Source organism: Notolepis coatsorum, assembly GCF_963971535.1.
Source record: "Notolepis coatsorum genome assembly, chromosome: 1".
In the NCBI taxonomy this organism is placed as follows: Eukaryota; Metazoa; Chordata; class Actinopteri; order Aulopiformes; family Paralepididae; genus Notolepis; species Notolepis coatsorum.
In genome coordinates this window covers 238600343-238623537 of record NC_140165.1, presented here as the reverse complement: position 1 = coordinate 238623537, position 23195 = coordinate 238600343, and the positions used below count along the sequence as shown (strand labels likewise).

Here is a 23195-nt window from a genome sequence, read left to right as displayed (position 1 = left end):
GCGTGATTGCGAAAATTATTAAAATGTATTCGTTTCAATCAGACTATCCTGACCTACCGCGAGCGACAGCGAACTGAGCGGCGATGCCGCTCCCCCCTCAAATATTCGCTCACTGTCTCTCTAGTTGAGCGATTACGCGGCCGAGTCCTGCCCCTAAACACTTTTTATTGGTCTAGAATCGCAGGCTGCTTTGCCCCTGTGCTTCCAGGTAAATACTGACACACACTCGGACAAGCGGCGCGTCATATCAGGACAGTGTCGTGCGCGATTTCGTCTCCAGTTCGCTCGCTCGCTGCCTGTCAGGAACCGGTGTAAGGGGGGGAAAGCGTACAGAATCCCGGACGGCCACGGAATCGGTCCCAGACCTGCCCGACTATGTCTGGACCATTTCCATACTGGAAAAAACCACCTCTGCATCCTCTCCATGAAGAGGAGGCCAATAGGGACCCCAGCAGCAGGCGCATCACGGACAGCGCCATAACCGTCCTAGGACGGAACCTCCCGAGTGCACCGAGAACCAATCACTCGCCGCCGCTCCGAGAGGGATGCCCATATAGACCTTGAGCTTAGAAAAAGCCCAAGTACTCCACCCGTTGACTGGGAAGAGGAGAACTCTACTTCCAGTCTACAGCTAAACCCAGGCTGGTGAGACACCACCTGCCTGGTATGAGACCTGGCGATCTACCCTGACCGGCCAAGGACCAGAACATCGTCCAGGGCAGAATACACTTCGTAACCCCTGACGACGCAGAGGCACCAGTGTGGTCTACACGCACTTGGTGAATATGCGGGGAGCCAGAGAATAGCCGAACGGCAGCCTCTGGTACTCGTACGCTAAGCCCTGCAAAGGAAGCGTAGGTAAGCCCTAGGATGGAAGATCGGGATGCGAATACGCATCCTACAGGTCTATGGAGGAGAACCAGGTCCCCACCTGACAACGTCTAACAGGTGGGAGACGGTCAAAATTCTGAACCTTCCATGGGACAGGTCCAGTATAGGTCTGACACCCCCCCCCCCCCGATTTCTTGCCACGCATCGCGTCCTCCTTTGGGACCACGACGATGGATTGGATCTCGTCGGCCAGAGCTGTCACTGCTGTTGACCCCGACAATAGGGTCTGTACCAAATCTGAAAACGGGTGGGGTTGTGTAAACACAAGTCCCCGCCTCAGCGTTCTCTCCATCCACCTCGACATATGGCACTGCTGTAGCCACCACTTGGCGCCGCCACTTGGCGCTGGTCCGCCAGAAACCGTAGATAGGCGGCCCGGTCCCACCCGCTGTGCGTTGCCAACCCTGGACTCGCCAACCGCATGAGCAGGGCGTCTCGTGGAGCTGGGATACCGCACCCCGACACTACCAACGAGGCAATCGCACCCAAGGGGGGACCCCGACAGAAAAGGCCGGTTTGATACGGGGGAAGCTGACATCTGACAAACATGGCCGCTGGTCGAGGGCCTCGCCACAGCTGCTGGCGAGGCTGCGCCCTCACCTCTGGTTGCGCGGTGTGAGGTGGTGTGGGGCCTAGGTCAAATACCGCCCGCGCTCCTGCGGAAAGACCAAAGTCCCTCTGCGGAGAGGGGAGCCCTGAGGAGGGAAAAAACGTCTCCCCCTCAAGGGGAGACTGATCCAACCAAGATGTCTGTAAACAAGCGTTGACAGCATCCTAGCCTTCCCTGCGGTTATAGCTTGCGGCTAGGTCAAAGCTAATAACCTCAAAACCTCATGCGATGTTTCGACGTTGGCTGGCCCTAAGGCCCCGCCACCCGACACCATTTGACAGAAAAAACAGCAATTCGAACAATGTTACTAGTCGCTGCTAATTCTATACCGTGGCGGTATAGGCTTAACAGCCCACCAGCCACCTGCCGAGCCGACTCGCCTCATGGCGTCTGCCAGGCGGGACACGTTCCACCATGTCAGAGGCAAAGGACTGATGCCACCTGCTTCACAAGCACGGAGCACCAGTGGTGGCTGCAACTACTAGTGAAAGCACTGCCTCACTAGTAGGAATGCTTCTGAGATGTGGACCCCCAGGTACTTGAAGCTGCTCACCCTGTCTACGATAGCCCCGTTTATCCACAGTGGTGTGTGTCCCCTGCTGTGTTCTCCTAAAATCCACAATCAGCTCCTTGGTTTTACCAATGTTCAGGAGCAGGCTGTTGTCCTGACACCAGCGTTCCAGTGCATCAACCTCCTCCCGGTAGGCCTTCTCGTCGTTGTCAGAGATCAGCCCCACCACCACCATGTCGTCCGCAAACTTCACTATGGAGTTGGCGCTGAACTTGGCCACACAATCATGTGTGTATAGTGAATACAGCAGGGGGCTCAGAACACAGCCCTGGGGGGACCCGATACTCAGGGTGATGGTGTTGGAGGTCTGACCCCCCACTCTGAGACTGCCTGGGGCCTTTCACTTAGAAAGTCCAGTATCCAGGCGCTCACAGGGAAATACAGGAAGCTTCATGGGGGGTACACAAGGTAGACAGCACACAGGGACAACGGTAACAGGAGTAATGACCTAGCAAGGAATGCTGGGCAGACAACACTTACATACATAGACTAATTAGAGACATGAGGGTGATTGGTAAATTAGACACAGCTGGGTGGAACAACTGGGTGGAACAATTACTAGGGTTAATATACTGAAACATGACAAGACCAAACAGCACATAGATACAGACACAAGGGAGACAAAACTAGACTAGACAATGGGGCACAGCACAGACAACAGATGAACAAACAACAGATTGGTGATGACAGACAGGAAATTATTAAATACAAGACAACAAAGATGTACACACTGAACTAGGCCACCTGGTGGTTGAAATACATAGTTCAGGAGTGGGAAATGTCCATAGACAGATTGGAGTTGTGAAGCAGGACCGGGGGGGAACGTTACAGCTACAAACAGTCTGACTCTGGCCACAGTGGCTATTTCACCAGCCGGGGCAGCTGGGTAGTGTAGAGGTCTAAGCACTCGCCTACCACCGCAGAGACCCGGGTTCAATACCCGGTAGCGGTACCTCCGGCTTGGTCAGTCGCCCCTACGAACCTAATTGTCAGTGTTCGCCGGTGGGGTATGAGTCCTGGTCGTTGCAACAGTGACTCCTACTGGTTGGTCGAGCGCCTGTTAAGCAGGCAGGACATTTCCACCAGCCAACTTTATTGATTACTAGCCAAAGCAGTTTTTAGAATAGACAAGGCAATCTGCCAAAGTGTCTATTATTGTAGAATTGACAGATTTACCACATGCCACATCTGAAAACTGACCAGCATTCGGTCGGTAGCTTGTGCAAATTTCATTACCTGTGTTGTGGAATATTTTAAATGGGTCAAGACAGTGAACTGTAGAAATTCAGATGAGTCAAATTGTATAAAAATAGAACATAGTTTATTTCTGTTTCTGTGGCCACAGAAAAAGTATCCTCAATTTACAATCAGAGAGTCTAAAGTCTAAACATGAGCATCTGACCAGAAAGTGAGAAAGAGCTCTGGTCAGACTTACATTAAATACATAGTTTGACATGACGTCAAAATATGACAAATTAATAACAGCTATGACAAGAAAGGTAAACAAAGATGAGATTAGGGGTTTTGTCGTATCTGTCACAATATTGATATGAAGACAAGAAAAATAACAAGATGTGATTTACTTGGACATGTCATGTCAAGCTGGCCTGACCTTTAAGTTGTTTTAAGAACACTGTCAGACTGTTGCCTAGTGTCTTGCCTAGTTAAACTAAAAGCTTTGTACAGAGAAATATGTATTTATAACAGAGCTATGTACATGATAATATTTTCGACCACACCTGTATGGAGCATTTGCATGTTGTGTGTGGTTCCTCCTGCAGACTGACCATGATGTTCGAGGTGCATGTTGTGTGTGGTTCCTCCTGCAGACTGACCATGATGTTCGAGGTGCATGTTGTGTGTGGTTCCTCCTGCAGACTATGATCATTATGTTTGAGGTGCATGTTGTGTGTGGTTCCTCCTGCAGACTATGACCATGATGTTCGAGGTGGAGGACCTGTCGGTGGCCTCTCCAGCCACTGTGTCTCGCTGTGGGATGGTGTACCTGGAGCCCAGCATCCTGGGGCTCACACCCTTCACTGAATGCTGGCTGAAGCAGGTCCCTGTCCTCCTGAAGCCCTACACAGAGCAGCTGGACTCCCTGTTCACCAGGTTCCTACAGGTAACTGAGAACCACAGTAAGGGGAATGCATGGAAGGTTTAGGGAGAAAATGAAATGGACATGGAGTCAAAAACCAACAGGGGGAACCACTGTAAGATACTGTAGATCAGTGGCGGCCGGTGTGAACTACATTTGGGTGGGCACGGGGGGGGGGGTGAAGGGGGGGGGGGGCAAGCGGACAGCTGACCAAGCGGACACTGACTCGACAACGTTTCCAACGTTAAGTCGAGTTAATTCATACTACACTAGTACACGTATGATCAATCCAATAATGAACACATATATATATATTGTCATTTTAAACAAGTTACCATTCATTCATTCATCCATTATGCATCACCCACGGCGAAATTAACAACAACAACATCACGCTGTGTTGAGAGAGCGAGAGAGAGAGCGAGAGAGAGAGAGCGAGAGAGCGAGAGAGAGAGAGAGAGAGAGAGAGAGAGAGAGAGAGAGAGAGAGAGAGAGAGAGAGAGAGAGAGAGAGAGAGAGAGAGAGAGAGAGAGAGAGAGAGAGAGAGAGAGAGAGAGAGAGAGAGAGAGAGAGAGAGAGAGAGAGAGAGAGAGAGACCGCATTAACTCACTGTTTAGTTGAAACGTGGTTCAGGAGGGCTTGATAAAGTGTATATGTCCACTGTCCCACAGTCCCAGACTGTTGATGTATATCCACTGTCCAGACTGCATCCAGCTAGGCAAATAGCTTCTTGTTAGCACAACACAAGTACTGATGAGCTGTGTCTTACTGTCTTTGCCCATTTCCGCGTCAAACAGCCTGCAAACTACCTGGCGTTCTATCACCCTGCTCTAAGACAAACTAACCTTAACCAACTTTGAAAGAGTGCCTAAGCTTAACCGTCGAAAGAACTTGCCGTCACGCTCTAAGACAAACTCTAACCATAACCTACTTCGAAGAGTGGCTAAGCTTAACCAGTGTAGAAACTGGCGTCGGCCAATCAGAGAGCGTCTCCGAGAAATGCGGCTACGGAAAGTATAGACGCTGCTTGCTTAGATGATATAGATCGCTTGAAAACGCGCCCGGCTTCCATCATAATACATCATATTTCAACGCACAGCGCGTTACGCACTGATTGGCTGCGACGGATACAGCGATCGCGATGAAACCAGCACGCCCACTGTAAGCGCTATTGCGTCTAGCCCGAGAGAAATGCGGCTACGGAAAGTATAGACGCGGTATTATTCTCTATCAGACAGTCACTTCCTGTTAATGAAAACAATTATTTATATTTGATATATTAACGTTATATTGTGCATTGGAAACACAAACATACTTAAAATGAGTAAATATTATTCATTTTAAACATGTTTATTTTATTTATAGGGCTCTAAAAAAATTAAAAAAAAAAATTCTTCTTCTTTTAACCAGGGAGGGCGGCGCTCTAGCGCCCACTATCGGCCGGCCGCCACTGCTGTAGATCCATCCAGTAGCTGTATTGTTCTATGGTTTCTGCGTTGTGTTCCTCTATAGGACTCCATCTCCTTTGTGCGTCAGTCAGTGAGGGAGGTGATCTCCTCTGTGGACAGTAACCTGACCTGCAGCCTCCTCAGACTCATGGACTGTTTCTTCAGCCCCTTCATCCCCAGGGAGGTCTGTCTCCACTTCTCTGTCTCTCACTTTGGTCCACCATAAACATTTTCGAGCAGGTGCATCTCCAGTTCAGTGGCGACCAACCTCTTCCAACGTTAGCTACCTCGCTGTTAGCGCCGGTCTTCAGGCTTTTTATTATTGTATCCCTCTTTTTATTGATATTCTGAATAGTTCAAATTAAATAAGGCCTGGACACTGAGTCAAAAAGTTACCTTGGTTAAAGGTATGATTTCTACACTATGTTTTTAACATAGTGAAAGAAAGACAGGAGTGGTGGTGACGGTGAGTTCCTAGAACAGCCAGGATTAAACTGATGACCTATTAGAGACATTACATAGTGAAGAATGAAAGTAATATTGCTTTAAAAACACTTTCTTTTTCTTTTAAAAAGTAATTTCCTGTGTTGTTTTATAAGGATGCAAAGCCACCAGCCCAGGAGACGCTCAACCGTCTGAAGGAGCTAATTGAGCCCTGGTTCATCTTCTCTTTGGTTTGGAGCGTAGGAGCCACTGGAGATGCTGACAGCTGGCATCGTTTCAGTGCCTGGCTCAGGGGGAAAATGGCAGAGGAGAAGGTCAGGGTCACTGGTTTAGAGCTGCTGGTTTACATTCACATTTGGGTTTAGCTGGTGCACCTGTGCCCCTTTGTCACAGCCGATACCCACTTTAAGTACTAAACATACTTATCCATTTGACTAAACATACCACTAAACATACTCGTCCATTAGACTAAACATACTCGTCCATTAGACTAAACATACCACTAAACATACTTATCCATTAGACTAAACATACCACTAAACATACTTGTCCATTAGACTAAACATACCACTAAACATACTCGTCCATTAGACTAAACATACCACTAAACACATACTCGTCCATTAGACTAAACATACCACTAAACACATACTCGTCCATTAGAGTAAACATACCACTAAACATACTTATCCATTAGACTAAACATACCACTAAACATACTCGTCCATTAGACTAAACATACCACTAAACATACTCGTCCATTAGACTAAACATACCACTAAACATACTTGTCCATTAGACTAAACATACCACTAAACATACTCATCCATTAGACTAAACATACCACTAAACATACTCGTCCATTAGACTAAACATACCACTAAACACATACTCGTCCATTAGAGTAAACATACCACTAAACATACTCATCCATTAGACTAAACATACCACTAAACACATACTCGTCCATTAGACTAAACATACCACTAAACATACTCGTCCATTAGACTAAACATACCACTAAACACATACTCGTCCATTAGACTAAACATACCACTAAACATACTTGTCCATTAGACTAAACATACCACTAAACATACTCGTCCATTAGACTAAACATACCACTAAACATACTCGTCCATTAGACTAAACATACCACTAAACACATACTCGTCCATTAGACTAAACATACCACTAAACATACTCGTTCATTAGACTAAACATACCACTAAACATACTTGTCCATTAGACTAAACATACCACTAAACATACTCGTCCATTAGACTAAACATACCACTAAACACATACTCGTCCATTGGACTAAACATACCACTAAACATACTTATCCATTAGACTAAACATACCACTAAACATACTTGTCCATTAGACTAAACATACCACTAAACATACGTGTCCATTAGACTAAACATACCACTAAACACATACTCGTCCATTAGACTAAACATACCACTAAACACATACTCGTTCATTAGACTAAACATACCACTAAACATACTCGTCCATTAGACTAAACATACCACTAAACATACTCGTCCATTAGACTAAACATACCACTAAACATACTCATCCATTAGACTAAACATACCACTGAACACTATATTCCGTCACTTAGAATGATAGGATGAGTTAATGTATGAATATTAATGAGCTATGATCCATTGTTCTTCATCAGAGAGACCTTCCATTTGTGAGAAAGGCATAATTTCAAGTCACTTTGCTTTCATTTATTATGTGCTACAAGTGGCTCTTGGTGTTGAATATTAGTACTGGGAAAACTCTTAAAGGATAACTCCACTATTTTGGGAAATTAGCTTATTTAACATCTTCCCTGGAGTTAGACAAGAAGATGCATACCTTTTTTGTCTCTGTGCGTGCATTTTAGCTTTGGGAATAGATGCTCCGTTAGCATAGCTTAGCTTCATCACTGGAAGTGGGGGAGGACAGTAGCCTTACAGTGCCTTACAGTGTATTGCAAGGTCTGATATTGACCAAACTTGATATGCATGACCTTGGTGGGCTCTAGGTCAACTCCTGAAAAGGGGGTCAATGTCAGACCTTGCAATCAAAAGTTAGGGGCGCACTGAAATTATGGCAAGGGTTATTAGCCCCCTAACTTTTGATTGCAAAGTCTGACATTGACCCCCTTTTCAGGAGTTGACCTAGAGCCCACCAAGGTCATGCATATCAAGTTTGGTCAATGTCAGACCTTGCAATACACTGTAAGGCACTGTAAGGCTACTGTCCTCCCCCACTTCCAGTGATGAAGCTAAGCTATGCTAACGGAGCATCTATTCCCAAAGCTAAAATGCACGCACAGAGACAAAAAAGGTATGCATCTTCTTGTCTAACTCCAGGGAAGATGTTAAATAAGCTAATTTCCCAAAATAGTGGAGTTATCCTTTAAGATACAGATGTCCTATTTTAGATAAATATCAGCCCAATATCTAGTACTAGTATCAATATTGGTTCATCCTTAGCTGACACACTTCTACAGAGTAGCGATATATATATATAATTTTATAATGTTTTAATTCTGTTGTGTTTCTACTAAATGTGTTTGTCTTCCAGATTAATGTGTGTTTTCCAGAGGAGGGTCTTGTTTATGACTATGGGCTTGATGACGCAGGGATCAATGCACCGGTGAGCAGATTAATGCTTCAAATACAGACTCAGCAAAGAAACTGATCCCACCGGTTATCAGTCCAGTGCCTCTCAGAAACAGCATAGTATTATTTCTGTTGCATTTAGGATGTGCATAACGGTTATTTTGATTGACAGCTTTTTTTTTATCTTCCTGAGTGGTCTGCCATGCACATAATCTGCCCATTTCATCCATAATCATCCCCCTCTCTCTCAACATGACAATACATCAACATGCAGTGCTTATTGTGCGTATATGCTTAGTGATCATCAACACTACTCAGAGAATGGCAATACAACATTTTCATACCATTTCATTAATTTGTTTGAAACAACCCATAAAACAGCCATGGGGCCATCAGTCTCTTTCTGCTTCATAATGTTATTCCCAGGGTCTTTCTTGGGCAGTATTGTATGTCCTTTGATAATCGCCTGACAAAAGGATTCGTCTGGCTTGCAGGACTCGTTTGAAAAGCTCAACAAATCTTTTTTACATTTCAACAGTTTTGCTTACTTCACACAGTTTAGGCTAACGTTACTTCACATGCACTCAATTAATTTCCCCCATTGACAGTTTACTCTTATGCCCCCTTAACGAGTTAGCAGTTATAATGCTAAGCAGGAAATGTTTGCATCAAGTTCAAGGCCATATCATTCAAAATTTTTAATATTTAAAAAAAAAATTTCTTTTCAGGAAGAGAAGTAAGAGCATAACCTCAATATATCTGTAAAAGATTACAACTATTTCCGAATTTTAACCACTTATCTTCCCGTTTGTTTGATAGTAAATCCCTTTTTATGAAAAAAAACCCGCAGAAATCTGCATTTAGTTCATATTTATACAAGTTTTCAACCCCATATTACAGCGTGGAAAACATTCACCAAGTCCGCGTGAAAAAGAATCTGTCTTTATATTTACAAATGAATGACTAATTCGGTCAGAAATAGCGTAACTAATAACGTTAGTAAGCACTGCTTATTGCTTATTATACCCACAGGGTTACAGTAAACGGTTCTCCCGGTACATTCTGAAGACACACCGCTGTCTGTTGAAGCACCATGGCTCTGCAGTAATGTGAGAGCAGAGCCGTGCGAGGGGGGCGGCACCTTGGCACAGCTCAGCCACTGTGACACGAGGAGGAAGGAGGAGAAGGGAGTCGCTATCTGATATCACCCTCTTGGACCAATAGGGAGCAGAATGGCCCGGTTCTTTGGCTGGCTACATCAGCCATAATGCAATTGCGCCACCGTGTGTCATAATTCGGTAACAGACTTCCTGGAACATCCACTGGCTCACGGCAGTATGAAAAGAGCGTTTATTTGATAATTACAGCGACAATTTAATGAATGAGTGCAAATTAAAAATCAGCGTTTTAACATGGGAGTCAATGGGAAGAAAAAAACCCACTAGGTTAATTGGCAAGGTAAGGCCTATAACTTTTTGTTTTATAGGTATTTTAATGATGATCGTTTTACATATTGGATATATATATAGACAATGACCAAACTGACCCAATTTCATGACATAATAATCAACACAGCCATCGTTGTACACAGAAACACAAAGAAATATAGGCAAAAAACACAAAATTGTTGCTAAGGGGGCAGAATACACAAACATGCGCTGTTAGTACTACACAGAAGCACACGCATGCCCACTTGCCCAGTGTAGTGAAAGGTCTTGAGATATGAATTTGCAGGAGAGCTAGTAGACAGAAATCTTTCAGTCTAAATGTAGAGAATGTCTCATGTGTTCACCACCAAAAAATGTGTACTCATTCACCCTATAAAAATAAATGAATAAATACAGAACAATAATTTTTTTTTTTTTATTAACCATTAAGAATATCTGGTTAATTGAAAAACTATAATTGGATATCCTTCCACAGGCCTAGTTGCATTGACTAATGTTTTGACACTTCATCAGTGTCAAGGCTTTGATTTGACAAAGTAGCATCAACATGTTCACCAGAAATAAGGCCTTCAACTGTCTTTGTGCTTCAGGGATCCTGTTCCTGTCGATTTCCTCATACATCGATCTTTTACATAGATATAGAAGGTCCTCTGACTCCCATGGAGTCATCACGTGACGCACAGGATACTCAATAAGTTCATACGTTTACTCTCTATGCATCTCTGTGGTGCTTGTGTGTTACCTTATGGCCATCCCGTGGTGGTTATAGGATGAGACAGGTTGCAGGCTTATAATGTATCTTCTCAATGATTCTATGTTATAGCTATATGCTCGTTCTCTAATGTATAGTGGAATAGCTTACTCTGCTCGTTGTATTTTCCGTTAAAGTAACAGTTCATTCAAATATGGTCCGTTGGAAATCACGTGGAGGCGGAGACAGCGCTGCGGGTGAAAACGGTTCTGACCGTTGTTTTATTGGAATATCCAACAGCTTAAAATTATCTGGTTCACAGCATCAATTATTTTCTATCTCTAATCAGCTTTTCCCGGAGGGCTTCTTAGTGGCGTCTCTTATTCTCGAACTGGTGGGGTGGATTCTCCGTCTCTGCTTCTCCGTTCTCTCTGCGTCTCGGTGTCTCCGTGTCTCTGTCTCACCTCCATCATTCAACCTGTAGGTTTTATAGAGAAGAGAGAACCCCCCCCCGCCCTTGCGCCATCCAGTGCCGTCACCCCAGAGAGCCTGCTTTCCTATTGGCTAGAAGGTCTCCCCTCTCAGTGATTTGGGTCTTGCGAAACAGCGTTACAAGGTGACCTTACAGAGGGGATATGAACTAGTTTCCTTTTAGAATGATTTACCCAAGTGTCCCTGAATGCGACCCTCATACAGATGGAAATATAGTACCCACTCAACCTAACAGTGGGTATCACAGAATGGCCTGTTTGGTCTGCTTAGCTAAAGTAAACAGAACTCGGGTGTTGGCCTTCAGGCCGTCACTTCTTGACTTAAAAGTTAGTTATTGGGCGCACCATCCCTGTTCATTGTGGAGGAAGATGTGTCATCTGTTTGCCATTTGATCTGTTCTTTTATCTTTATGGCACTCTGGGCCTTTCCTATAACTGCTAAGTGAAGGCTGAAGGGGTGCACTGTTAGCTTTTTGACTGAGTTCTCCTGTGGCTTTTTCCATCAACCGCTAGATGATTTTAATCCTTCCTGTAATGCTTATATGGGTCATTTTGATCCATTTCGACTGAGGCCAGTTAACAGCCTTCTTGTTGACTCAAATGTATGGTTAACCTAACAGGTGATTTGGCATGGCTGTGAGTCTCTATTTTTCTAAGAGAAAATAACCTAGTTCTTTGCTATTTCATATATGTGCATAATTTCTATTGTTTAATTTACAGGTTTTATTTAGATAAATATACGACACTTACCATCTGACCAAAGTGGTTGACACGAGTGACCGGCCGACATTGCCATTGCTAGCTCTCGTTAACGGGGCAGAAAATACAGACAACACAGACAGCCCAGACTTACAGATTACCTTTTTTTGAGACATCTTCCCCTGGGCTGTTGTACACTCTAGGTCCAGTGGGTCTGTTGGATGCAATCTGCCCCCAATGTGATCATCACCTCGGCGACCAACTACTCTGACATCATCGTGCCCACCCCTGACACTGTGCGGATGTCCTTCCTTATGGACATGCTGCTGTCCAATAAGAAGCCGGTAAGTGGAGGCACCCTGTGGACCAGTAGCTGAAAGGCCCATAACATGATTGCACTGCAGCATATATAATCATACAAAACACCAATCAGTTAAAACAGTTACCGGTTATCAGGTATATAAACCTTAAGTGTCCAAGAGGAATAGTATTCAGTTTTAGGTGTGCTGCACTAATACTGAATGTATTACTAATTTCTAAGTGTGTGTGTGTGTGTGTGTGTGTGTGTGTGTGTGTGTGTGTGTGTGTGTGTGTGTGTGTGTGTGTGTGTGTGTGTGTGTGTGTGTGTGGACCATTCTGTCTCTCACTCTGTGTTCAAAAATGTTGCCATAGATGAGTGCATTGTTATCTTTACTCTGAAAGCGAGATTACAGGTCTTACCATCTAAACTGAATCTCTCCATCTGGTTTCCAGGCAGTCATACTCCTCACTGTATTCATCATGACAATAACCAAATAGCTGAAACCATGTCCCACATCTTAAATGGTTGCCATGTATACAGGGGCCTCTACATATGTAGGCATGACAGAATAGTAGATCTGATAGCGAAAGATATCTCTCTTATTTTTAGGTCCTCCATCACACTGTATAAGCATTCTACTGTGGGAGGTGTCCATTCTTGAGGTTGGCTGTACTTTTGATTATAGCTTAGAAGAAGCCTTCCTAACCAAAATGCTGAAATACCAACAGCTACAGCAGACCATCTCACAGCTAGGCTACAGATGTAAACTCCTAGTTTTTATCTTTGGCAGCCGCCCTAGGGCATGTGCACAAGTTGGTTGTGAGGGGCCTACAAATAGCCGGTCTCCCCAAAAGGAAGGCCAAGCAGTTAGCCAGGTACTGCTCAGTATCAGCAATTATACGTAGGAAGCCGCTCAATTTGGAGGAGGCGCTGTTACCTTTACCCATGATTCTGCCGCCCATGCACCTTGTACCAGACTGTTCTTCATGATTTTCTGATTGCACTCGCATTGTTTATGTCCTTTGTATGAGGCTTCCTTGTACTTCTGTTTATGTGGACATAAATAAACATTTCAAATGTGTGTGTGTTCAAGTTCAAGTTTTGTTTTATTTGTCACACATAAGGTACATGATGTACATTACAGTGAAATGCTTGGTTCTGTATGAGCCTCCTGAGATTGCTTCATACAGTAAAAATATATATAAATCATATTTAAATATATATACTGTATATAAAGTACAAATGCAAGCAAAATGCAAAATATTTGGTAGAGATGTAGTGCAAATCTTTTAGTAATAAATAGATCAAATACATAAAAATTTGTTAAAAAGTGTTTAAAGTGTCTAAAGTGAATTAATGTTTAAGGTGATGTTTGTGTGTGTGTGTGTGTTAGGGGTGTAAAGGTGTGTGTGTGTGCGTGTGTGCTTGTGCGTGCGTGTGTGCGTGTGCGTGTGTGTGCGTGTGTGTGCGTGTGCGTGTGTGTGCGCGTGTGTGTGTGTGTGAGAGTGAGTGAGTGAGTGAGTGAGTGAGTGAGTGAGTGAGTGAGTGAGTGAGTGTGGGTGCGCACATTATTCCAGGTAAAGCCTTTCCATAGGATGATTGTTAATCGCCTTGTTTGTATTGGACAGGTGCTGTGTGTCGGGCCGACTGGCACCGGGAAGACGCTGACCATGGCAGACAAGCTGCTGAACAACATGCCTGCTGAGTACATCACGCACTTCCTCATGTTCTCTGCCCGCACCTCAGCCAATCAGACGCAGGATTACATTGACAGCAAACTAGGCAAAAGGTACAGTAGCCTACTTCCATGTTGCGATGGGAATTTCAACTCATTTCACTAGTTTCATCATACCTACAGTATCAGTTCCCGCCGAAATCAATTGTCACAAAACGAGGCCTGTTTCTGTGGCAGGCGTAAGGGGGTGTTTGCACCCTCGCTGGGGAACTACTTCGTCTTCTTCATCGACGACCTGAATATGCCCATGCTGGAGACCTACGGGGCCCAGCCGCCCATCGAGCTGCTACGGCAGTGGATGGACCACGGAGGCTGGTACGACAGGAGTCAGATCGGTGAGAGATGACTGTGTTACACTGAATATTACGATCCTCGTTATTATTTACTGTAATGAAAGAAATCAAAATACCCCTGATTGCTTTTATTTTTTGTAAATATTAGACTATTTGCAGTGGTGGTACTGTTTGCCCTTATTGTAAGTTACATTGTAGATAGGGTAAATGGTAAATGGTGCATTTATATAGCGCTTTTATCCAAAGGGCTTTACAATTTGTTCCTCACATTTGACCCATTCACTCACACGTTCACACACCGACGGCGGAGGCAACCATGCGAGATGCCGACCTGCTCATCTGGAGCAATTAGGGGTTAAGTGTCTCGCTCAAGGACACTTCGACATGCTGCCCGGGACACAACTGCTCTATCTCCCCGAGCCACTGTCGCATCAGTCACCGTAAATGCCTACATTTTGTCTTCAGCTCATCCGATCTGCTGACGCGCTGTTTCTCCCCGTTGTGTCTCACACAAGGTACCTTCAAGCGCCTGGTGGACATCAACTTTGCGTGTGCCATGGGTCCCCCCGGAGGAGGCCGGAACCCCGTCACCCAGCGCTTCACTCGCCACTTCAACACCCTGTCCTTCACCGAGATGGCGGACGCCAGCAAGAAACGGATCTTCTCCACCATTCTGGCCAACTGGATGAGTGAGTCGAGCGTGTCTCGTCTGACCGGGCATAGATATATATAGAACACTAGATAGCTTAAGGCGGAGTCACCAGCGTCGCTGAACCGCCGCCATCTTGCCCCAGTCAGCCTTGAGTGAGGGTGAGTGATATGCACAGACAAAAATACTCATAACTCGCTGAAATATTCATGGATTTACAAACGGTTTGGTTTATTACAAGCATTATTAACGTGTCTATGATTCAAGCGGTTTGTAAAAAAACATCTTTACATTTTTTTTTTATAAGTATGCAGTATCATAACTACATCTTTGATGTTTATAGCAAACCAACCCATTTGAAAATGGTTAAAGAATTGAGCAATCTGGTTATTTAAATAGTACATGCACCATAGACATTAATGTTATCAGTAGCTGAGCTGCCTGTGGCAAGATGGCCGCCCTACGACGACGTCGCTCTCCATTGGCCGGCAGCGCGGGTAAGCTATCTAGTGTTCTATATATATCTATGTAACCGGGTGCAGGAGGACTGGAGAACCGTGTTTCAGGCTGGAAGGTCTTAAACGAGCTTTAGAGTCACTTTTATTTTCTGACTGAGTTCTTCACTTTGTCTTTCAGATGGAAATATGAGTAAAAGGCAACCAGGCAGTAAGTCAAGAGAGAAGCAGCGCATGGGAAGACGAGGGAGAAGCATGTGATACGTGTCACTTCACCATAACATGTTCCCCACCATAGTATACAGTGTTACAGGTGACTCTGACATTCTCTCTCTCTCTCTCTCTCTCTCTCTCTCTCTCTCTCTCTCTCTCTCTCTCTCTCTCTCTCTCTCTCTCTCGCTCTCTCTCTTTTCTACCAGGACCCGTGCCAGCCATCCAGCCACTGAATGAGCTTCTGGTAGATGCCACTATCAAAGTGTACTCCACCATCACCTCCCAGCTACTGCCAACACCAGCCAAGTCCCACTACACCTTCAACCTGAGGGACCTCTCCAAGGTGTTCCAGGGCGTCCTCATGGCTGAGGCCGGCATGATAGAGGTAGGATCACATTTAAAGGGGTGTGTTGGTGATATAAAGCCTTTTTTCATCTCATCATGTTTGCTTAGCTTATTTAAATGCCTGAGTCACCATCTCAGTATGTTTATTGGTTGTGGTGAGAGACATACTGTATAGTGCATGTATGAAAACCCCTGTCTCAGACTGTAGGTATAACATGTATGAAAGCTCTTTGGGGACAAGAGACACCCACTGGCTATAGGAACAACCTTGACAAAGTCCTGTTTGTTGTGATGTGGTGTTCAGGATGAGTTCCAGCTGCTGCGGCTGTGGTACCACGAGAGCTGCCGGGTGTTCCAGGACCGCCTGGTGAGTGTCGAGGACAGGGACTGGTTTGACAGACTCCTGCAGGACCGCATCAAGGAGTTTGACTGCAGCTTTGAGGACGTGGTGCCCCAACAGCCCATCCTGTACGGAGATTTCATGAACCCCGGAGCCGACATCAAAGTCTACACACTCATCGAGGACCGAGAAAAGGTAGGAGGGTAATACTAACAAACTGGCCTGTGTCTGATACATTTGCAATATAATAGATTCCCACTGGCCATGGGATTTCTGAAATATCATGGAATCTTGAGGGCTGTATTCCAGATCCTCGAAATTCTAAAATATCAGGACATTTTAACATTAACATTACATATCTCTTGTTGTGGAATTAACACAACATTATATGCATACTTTTGACAATAAATAAAATCAGAATTTGTTCTTAAATTGGAAAACTGATACCGATATTTTCCGATATCACATTTTAATGCCGATATCGGCCGATAATATTGGTAGGCCGATAATATCGGACATCCCTAATTATTAGTGACTTGATCTCTGTGTTTTTCTTCCTGTGTTACGTGCTGCAGCTGGTCAGAGTGATGGAGGAGTACATGAACGAATACAACGTGGAGAGCAGCAGCACGATGAAGCTGGTGCTCTTCATGGATGCCATCCAGCACGTGTGTCGCATCAGCCGCATCCTGCGCCAGCCTCTGGGCAACGCCCTGCTCTTGGGAGTGGGTGGCAGCGGGCGTCAGTCTCTCACCAAGCTGGCCTCACATATGTGAGACTTGCACACCTCTAAACACACGCTCCTATGCCAGCTCGTTAGGTTTCTTTTATACTAGTGCAGTGCCCATTCAGAATGCGTGCCCGTTCAGAACGGGCTAATGGCTCCTGGTATGGCTGCTTTCAGCATTCTCTAAATCTGTGGTATGGTTGTTTGCAGTGATCTCTAAAACTGTGGTATGTTGTTTGCAGTGTTTTCTAAAACTGTGGTATGGTTGTTTGCAGTGATCTCTAAAACTGTGGTATGTTGTTTGCAGTGTTTTCTAAAACTGTGGTATGTTTGCAGTGTTTTCTAAAACCGTGGTATGGTTGTTTGCAGTGTTCTCTAAAACTGGTATGGTTGTTACCTTTCGTTCTTGTATCTCGTTCTGCTCTATGGGAAGTATACCTAGGTATACCACGTTACTTGAAAGATTCCACTACATGCACTTTGCACTTGCCCGGCCACGCCCCTGTCTGCCTACATGTATATATGCGAGGGGTGTGACCGTACATCCGCCTTCCAGTTTCTTTCATTCTAGGAAGTGTTTGCTACAGGCACACGGCAAGCAAGTGATTAGTTAGGTTTTAGATTTGTTTTTTGTGTTGCTTTTTTTTATGCGGTCGGCCGGGAAGGAGTTTTTTCTCTACCGAGGGCCAGGTCACTGCCAGCTCGAGGGCTCGTGTACATTTCCGGGGGGAAATGGCGGGGAAGATCAAGCGTCGACAGGGGGGTTTCACGCCCGTTATGTGGGCCATCAGGAGCTGTGCGTTCGCGTATCATACAGATCGTCTTGGTGGTGCCTCCTGTGGTGTTTTTGATCAAAACATGTACCTATCCCCCTCTCCTTTGAAGAGGAGCGGCAGCGTGGAAGGACACAGGACTCCTCCTGGTCCCGCCGGACCGGATCAGTTCAACCCGGTGTCCGCCGGGTCACAGATATATGTTCTGTTAACCCGAAGGGCCCTGGGCTTTTCCGGGGGGAAAATTCCAGGGCGGGCCGGACACTACAGGGGCTGATGTCATGAATGTTGTGTGTGTCATAAATGTCACTATGAGTTGAAAATGGGTGACGGGGTTCCGGCCTCCTCCGGGGGGACCCATGGCACACGCAAAGTTGATGTCCACCAGGCGCTTGAAGGTACCTTGTGAGACACAACGGGGAGAAACAGCGCGTCAGCAGATCGGATGAGCTGAAGACAAAATGTAGGCATTTACGGTGACTGATGCGACAGTGGCTCGGGGAGATAGAGCAGTTGTGTCCCAGGCAGCGTGTCGAAGTGTCCTTGAGCAAGACACTTAACCCCTAATTGCTCCAGATGAGCAGGTCGGCATCTTGCATGGTCGCCTCCGCCGTCGGTGTGTGAATGTGTGAGTGAATGGGACAAACGACTTCCTCTGGTCTGCATCCCCTTAACAGTTGTGGATACTGTGATACTGTGAATAATGTATATTTCAGTGGATACCGTGATACTGTGAATAATGTATACTCAGTAGATAGTAAATTATAACACTATACCTCATGCATACTGCACCTTATGTGACGCTGTGAATAATGTGAATATTCCTCAGCTAGTCAGATAGTAAATTATATTGACCATATTGATCAAATTGTTTACACTGCCTGTGTTGTTTTTTACTACCTGTATACTGTGTTGTTTTACTACCTGTACCCCCCCCCCCCTCCCCCCCATGCTGCTATGATGCCTGAATTTCCCCAAGGGGATCAATAAAGGAATATCTTATCTTATCTTATCTTATTGGGCCGTACTGTATTGTACCCTTTCTGCAAACTGTAAGTAAGGTTTCTTTCACGCATTCATTCACCCCTCCCTCCCCGCTCGGCTGTTTATTAGCAGTCACCCCCTCTAAGCGCTCCTGTGTAGTTCCCGGTCCTCCAGGCGCAGGTCGAGCCTTGCGCTTGTTACCTGTCGGCCTGGGTTAACCCATTTTGAACCTGAAACGCCTTAAATGCTTTGTATAGCTTGTATATATGTGCAGCTGTGTTTCCCGGATTCAATGGGTTAAGGGAGCAACCTTTCTGTTTTTTGGGGTGGTTGTCTCCCCGGAATGTCGATAGCGGAGTCAACTCTCTGTCAGGGTTCGGCCCCAGCTCCACGAGAGGATGCCCCCGCATATTTTATGACATCTGCCAATTGTGTCAAACTCTTTTCTCTGAACCCCGACCCCGTGAGGTTATGACCCCACGGGATTGTGACATTTTGCACGGCATGCCTAACACCCTCCCCTTCCCCCCCGTCGGGGTACTGTTTTTACAGTCAGCCCCTCTAGGCGCTCCTGTGTAGTTCACAGTCCTCCAGGCGCAGGTCGAGCTTTGCTCTTGTTACCTGTCGGCCTGGGTTAAGGGATCAACCTCCCCTCTTGTAGTGCTTGTCTCCCCGGTATGCCAGCTGACCCCACAGGATTATTGGGTGCTGCCCCCTTTTTCCGCACAGTCGGTGTCCTGCCCCCCCCCCCCCCCCCCCCCCCCCCCTCACTAGGAAGGGTGGGGGGGCCCGGACCCTCCCCGGTGGTCTGATCGTAGTAGGGGACCTCAGCGGGTGCATTTGTCGGGCTCTCCACGTCCTGCTCCAGTCCTGTGTCCCATAGAGCAGAGCGAGATACAAGAACGAAATGTAACGAAGGTTATCCTATAACCCTAATTACATGAGTTCTTGTGAGCATTCTGCTCGCACTCACTGAGGACCCCTGACTGTCTGAAGGTCAAGACTCGGGAAGGCGGGTGTACGGTTACACCCCTCACACATGTAGGCTGACAGGGGCGTGGCCGGGCAAGTGCAAAGTGCATGTAGTGGAATCTTTCAGGTAACGTGGTATACCTAGGTATACTTCCCATAGAGCAGAACGCTCACAAGAACTCATGTAACTAGGGTTATAGGATAACCTTCGTTTGCAATGATCTCTAAAACCTTGGTATGGTTGTTTGAGAACTGCTCCCCTGATTTACTTCACACTCAACACTGCACTCCCATGTGTCCTCAGCAAAACACGTGCCAAGTGTGAAGTGGATCAGATGAACGGTTCCCAAGATATGCGAAAGACAGACATACATACATTCCTTTCTTTATAGTTAGATGTGATTGTATTCTGTTAATGAATTAACTAATAGTAACTGACAATTACACAATACGACAATATAACTTTCTATAATCTTGAATAAGATGTTTCTTGTTGTTGTTGATCTATATGTGTGTTTCTGTGTTTCTGTTCTCAGGTCAGACTGCGAGTGTTTCCAGATTGAGTTGTCTAAGAATTACGGCACGGCAGAGTGGAGGGAGGACATCAAGATGATCATGCTGAAAGCTGGCCTGCAGAACAAACAAATCACCTTCCTCTTCGTGGACACACAGGTCCTCATGTTACCTACTGTATTTTCTCCTCAACACATCTATCAGGGGTCCATTCCTCACGTTACCTACTGTATTCTCTCCTCAGCACATTTAGCAGGGGTCCATACCTAAATGTAAACGGGTGTATCCAATTTAAAAAGCTAATTCCTCCCTGAAATGTACTAGTTACTGTAATTGTACAGTTACAGCTGTAATATTATTCTGTAGTGTGCTTTGCTTTACTTTTGTGCCAGTAATCATTTAGTAAAAGTAGGTGTCTCTTCATTCCATGGTGGATCAAATCATAGTTACACAATGAAACTCTCACTCTCCACATTTTGTCCTCTCCTCCCAGATCAAGAGTGAGTCATTCCTGGAGGACATAAACGGCATCCTGAGCTCTGGCGACGTTCCCAACCTGTATGCAGCGGATGAGCAGGAGCGCATCCTGGCAGCCATGAAGCCTGTAGTGCAGGACCTGGGCCAGCAGCCCACCAAGACCAACCTCATGGCTGCTTACATTAAGAGGGTCCGCTGCAACATCCACACCGTACTCTGCATGAGGTGAGCTCCGGGGAAACCTATCTGTACTGTGGTGGATTATGATTTATCAATTATATCGCAGACAGATCTTCTGATCAAAATAGGTTTAATAGTAAAAACAATTCATACAAAGTACATGTAGGTTAAATGAGCTTTGGCTGAAAGGAGTGCTCATCATGGCCGGCTAGGAGACACTAAAGAAGAGAATGATCTTAAGTAGAGAGAGGGGGTAGCCCCTGGCCTCTCACCATCTCACAATCAAAAAACACCTACGGGAGACTGCAATTCGAAACTGGCCCCTGTAAATGTCCTAACACAACCCCTCCAATGTACAGTAAAAATTACCAAGTATGGTCTTGTCAATATTCCAATGTACAGTTTTGCTTGTACAGTTGTACAGTGTCCCCCACCCACCCCTCCTACCCAACCCCCCCCCCCCACCCACCCAACCACCTCCAATGTACAGTACCCCCCCCACCTACCCAACCTCCTCCAATGTACAGTTTCTACGTCAAATGTATATACTTTTTTTCTGGACTCTTTTCGTATCACAAACAGTACTGTATTTGCAAATCTGGTATGTCATAAATGTATAGATGTAGCAGTACTGTCTATCTGTAGTATGTCATATATGTCATATATGTTACGATGAATTGAAAATGGGGGACCCTGATGTAAACAAGACGAAAGTCTTTCTCTGGTCTGCATCCCCTTAACAATTGTATGTATTGAGCTGTACTGTACTGTACCCATTCTGCAATCTGTTAATAAAGTTTTCAATCAATCAATCAATCAATCAATCAATCAACCTAGGTGTGAACTAAGCTATTGTTTGGGGCAACCAAAAGGATTCCTCCACAATACAAACCACAGGGAAGCAAAGTAATTTTGGACTTTCTCAACGCTTCCATCAGTAAAGTTCTGCCTCTTGCAAGTTCATATCCAAACAAAGACATGACTTCCCCCTTTAGCAATATAAAAATTTTCTTGACATTCGTCTGCTGCCCCGTAGTGCAGAATGACCTCTACTGGAGGGGGCTGGCATTTTAAAGTTGTTGACAATTATTATTACACAACATATATGTTTGACAAATTACTGACATTTTGGCTTTGAACATTTTCTGAACATGTCCTCTCTATTTGGATACAGATATATGTTCAGTGTTCAGTTGGTGAGTCAGTGTTAACCATTTCTGCTACTACGTGGGCTTTGGTGGCTCCTTGAAGGAGCTGGGCCAGTCGGGGAAGTTTGATTTGAACTTGCAAGATGCAGAAACTCCTCTCCTCTCCTCTCCTCTCCTCTCCTCTCCTCTCCTCTCCTCTCCTCTCCTCTCCTCTCCTCTCCTCTCTTCTCTTCTCTTCTCTTCTCTTCTCTTCTCTTCTCTTCTCTTCTCTTCTCTCTCTCTCCTCTCCTCTCCTCTCCTCTCCTCTCCTCTCCTCTCCTCTCCTCTCCTCTCCTCTCCTCTCCTCTCTCTCTTCTCTTCTCTTCTCTTCTCTTCTCTTCTCTTCTCTTCTCTTCTCTTCTCTTCTCTTCTCTTCTCTTCTCTTCTCTTCTCTTCTCTTCTCTTCTCTTCTCTCCAACAGAGTCCATTCTCTTCGGTTCAAATAACAAACTCAGCAAGACTGACGGCTTCTCAGTTACAGTGGGTGACAATATTGTCACAAGGAAAGATGAAATTACATACCTGGGTTCCATCCTAGAGGCAAATCTTTGACAAAATGGCATCCAATGTAATAACAAAAAGTCAACCAATGAACTCGATTCTTGTACCGGATCTCCTCTCTGGTAAACAAGAATACCCTGAAGACTCTGGCAGGAGCACTCATTCAAGGGTACTACGACTATGCTTGCACCTCATGGTACCAAAGCACCTCAAAGGCGCTAAAAACAAAATTACAAACATCACAAAACAAACTGGTCAGACTACTGCTTGACCTTACTCCTAGAACCCACCTCACCCCTGCCCACTTTGACAACCTAGGATGGCTTAGAGAGTACAGCAACTTGCAATGGGCCTGGTCTACAAGATACACTACACCACTAAGGTGCCCATGTACATGTCAAAATACTCCCCAAAGGTCAGTGAATACCACGACCACAACACCAGAGGGAGCTCCACAAATCATGTTAAACCCAGATTCGGCTCAAACAAGGGACTAAACACGTTTCGCAATTATGCCACATCAATGTGGAAC

The 23195-nt window shown here is 45.4% G+C and overlaps 1 protein-coding gene across 1 annotated transcript in view; it reads left to right on the top strand.

The window, feature by feature from the left end:
• Window positions 1–23195, top strand: part of LOC311224391 (dynein axonemal heavy chain 1-like) — a gene marked incomplete at both ends in the record, with an annotated part of 190100 nt that overhangs the window by 56970 nt on the left and 109935 nt on the right. The window contains 13 exons of the mRNA XM_084309358.1: window positions 4000–4194; window positions 5683–5802; window positions 6218–6376; window positions 8652–8723; window positions 12222–12362; window positions 13948–14108; window positions 14232–14389; window positions 14863–15036; window positions 15871–16049; window positions 16314–16544; window positions 16925–17121; window positions 20342–20477; window positions 20812–21020. Coding sequence (XP_084165484.1) covers window positions 4000–4194; window positions 5683–5802; window positions 6218–6376; window positions 8652–8723; window positions 12222–12362; window positions 13948–14108; window positions 14232–14389; window positions 14863–15036; window positions 15871–16049; window positions 16314–16544; window positions 16925–17121; window positions 20342–20477; window positions 20812–21020 — 2132 coding nt within the window. The remainder of the gene's footprint in view (window positions 1–3999; window positions 4195–5682; window positions 5803–6217; window positions 6377–8651; window positions 8724–12221; window positions 12363–13947; window positions 14109–14231; window positions 14390–14862; window positions 15037–15870; window positions 16050–16313; window positions 16545–16924; window positions 17122–20341; window positions 20478–20811; window positions 21021–23195) is intronic.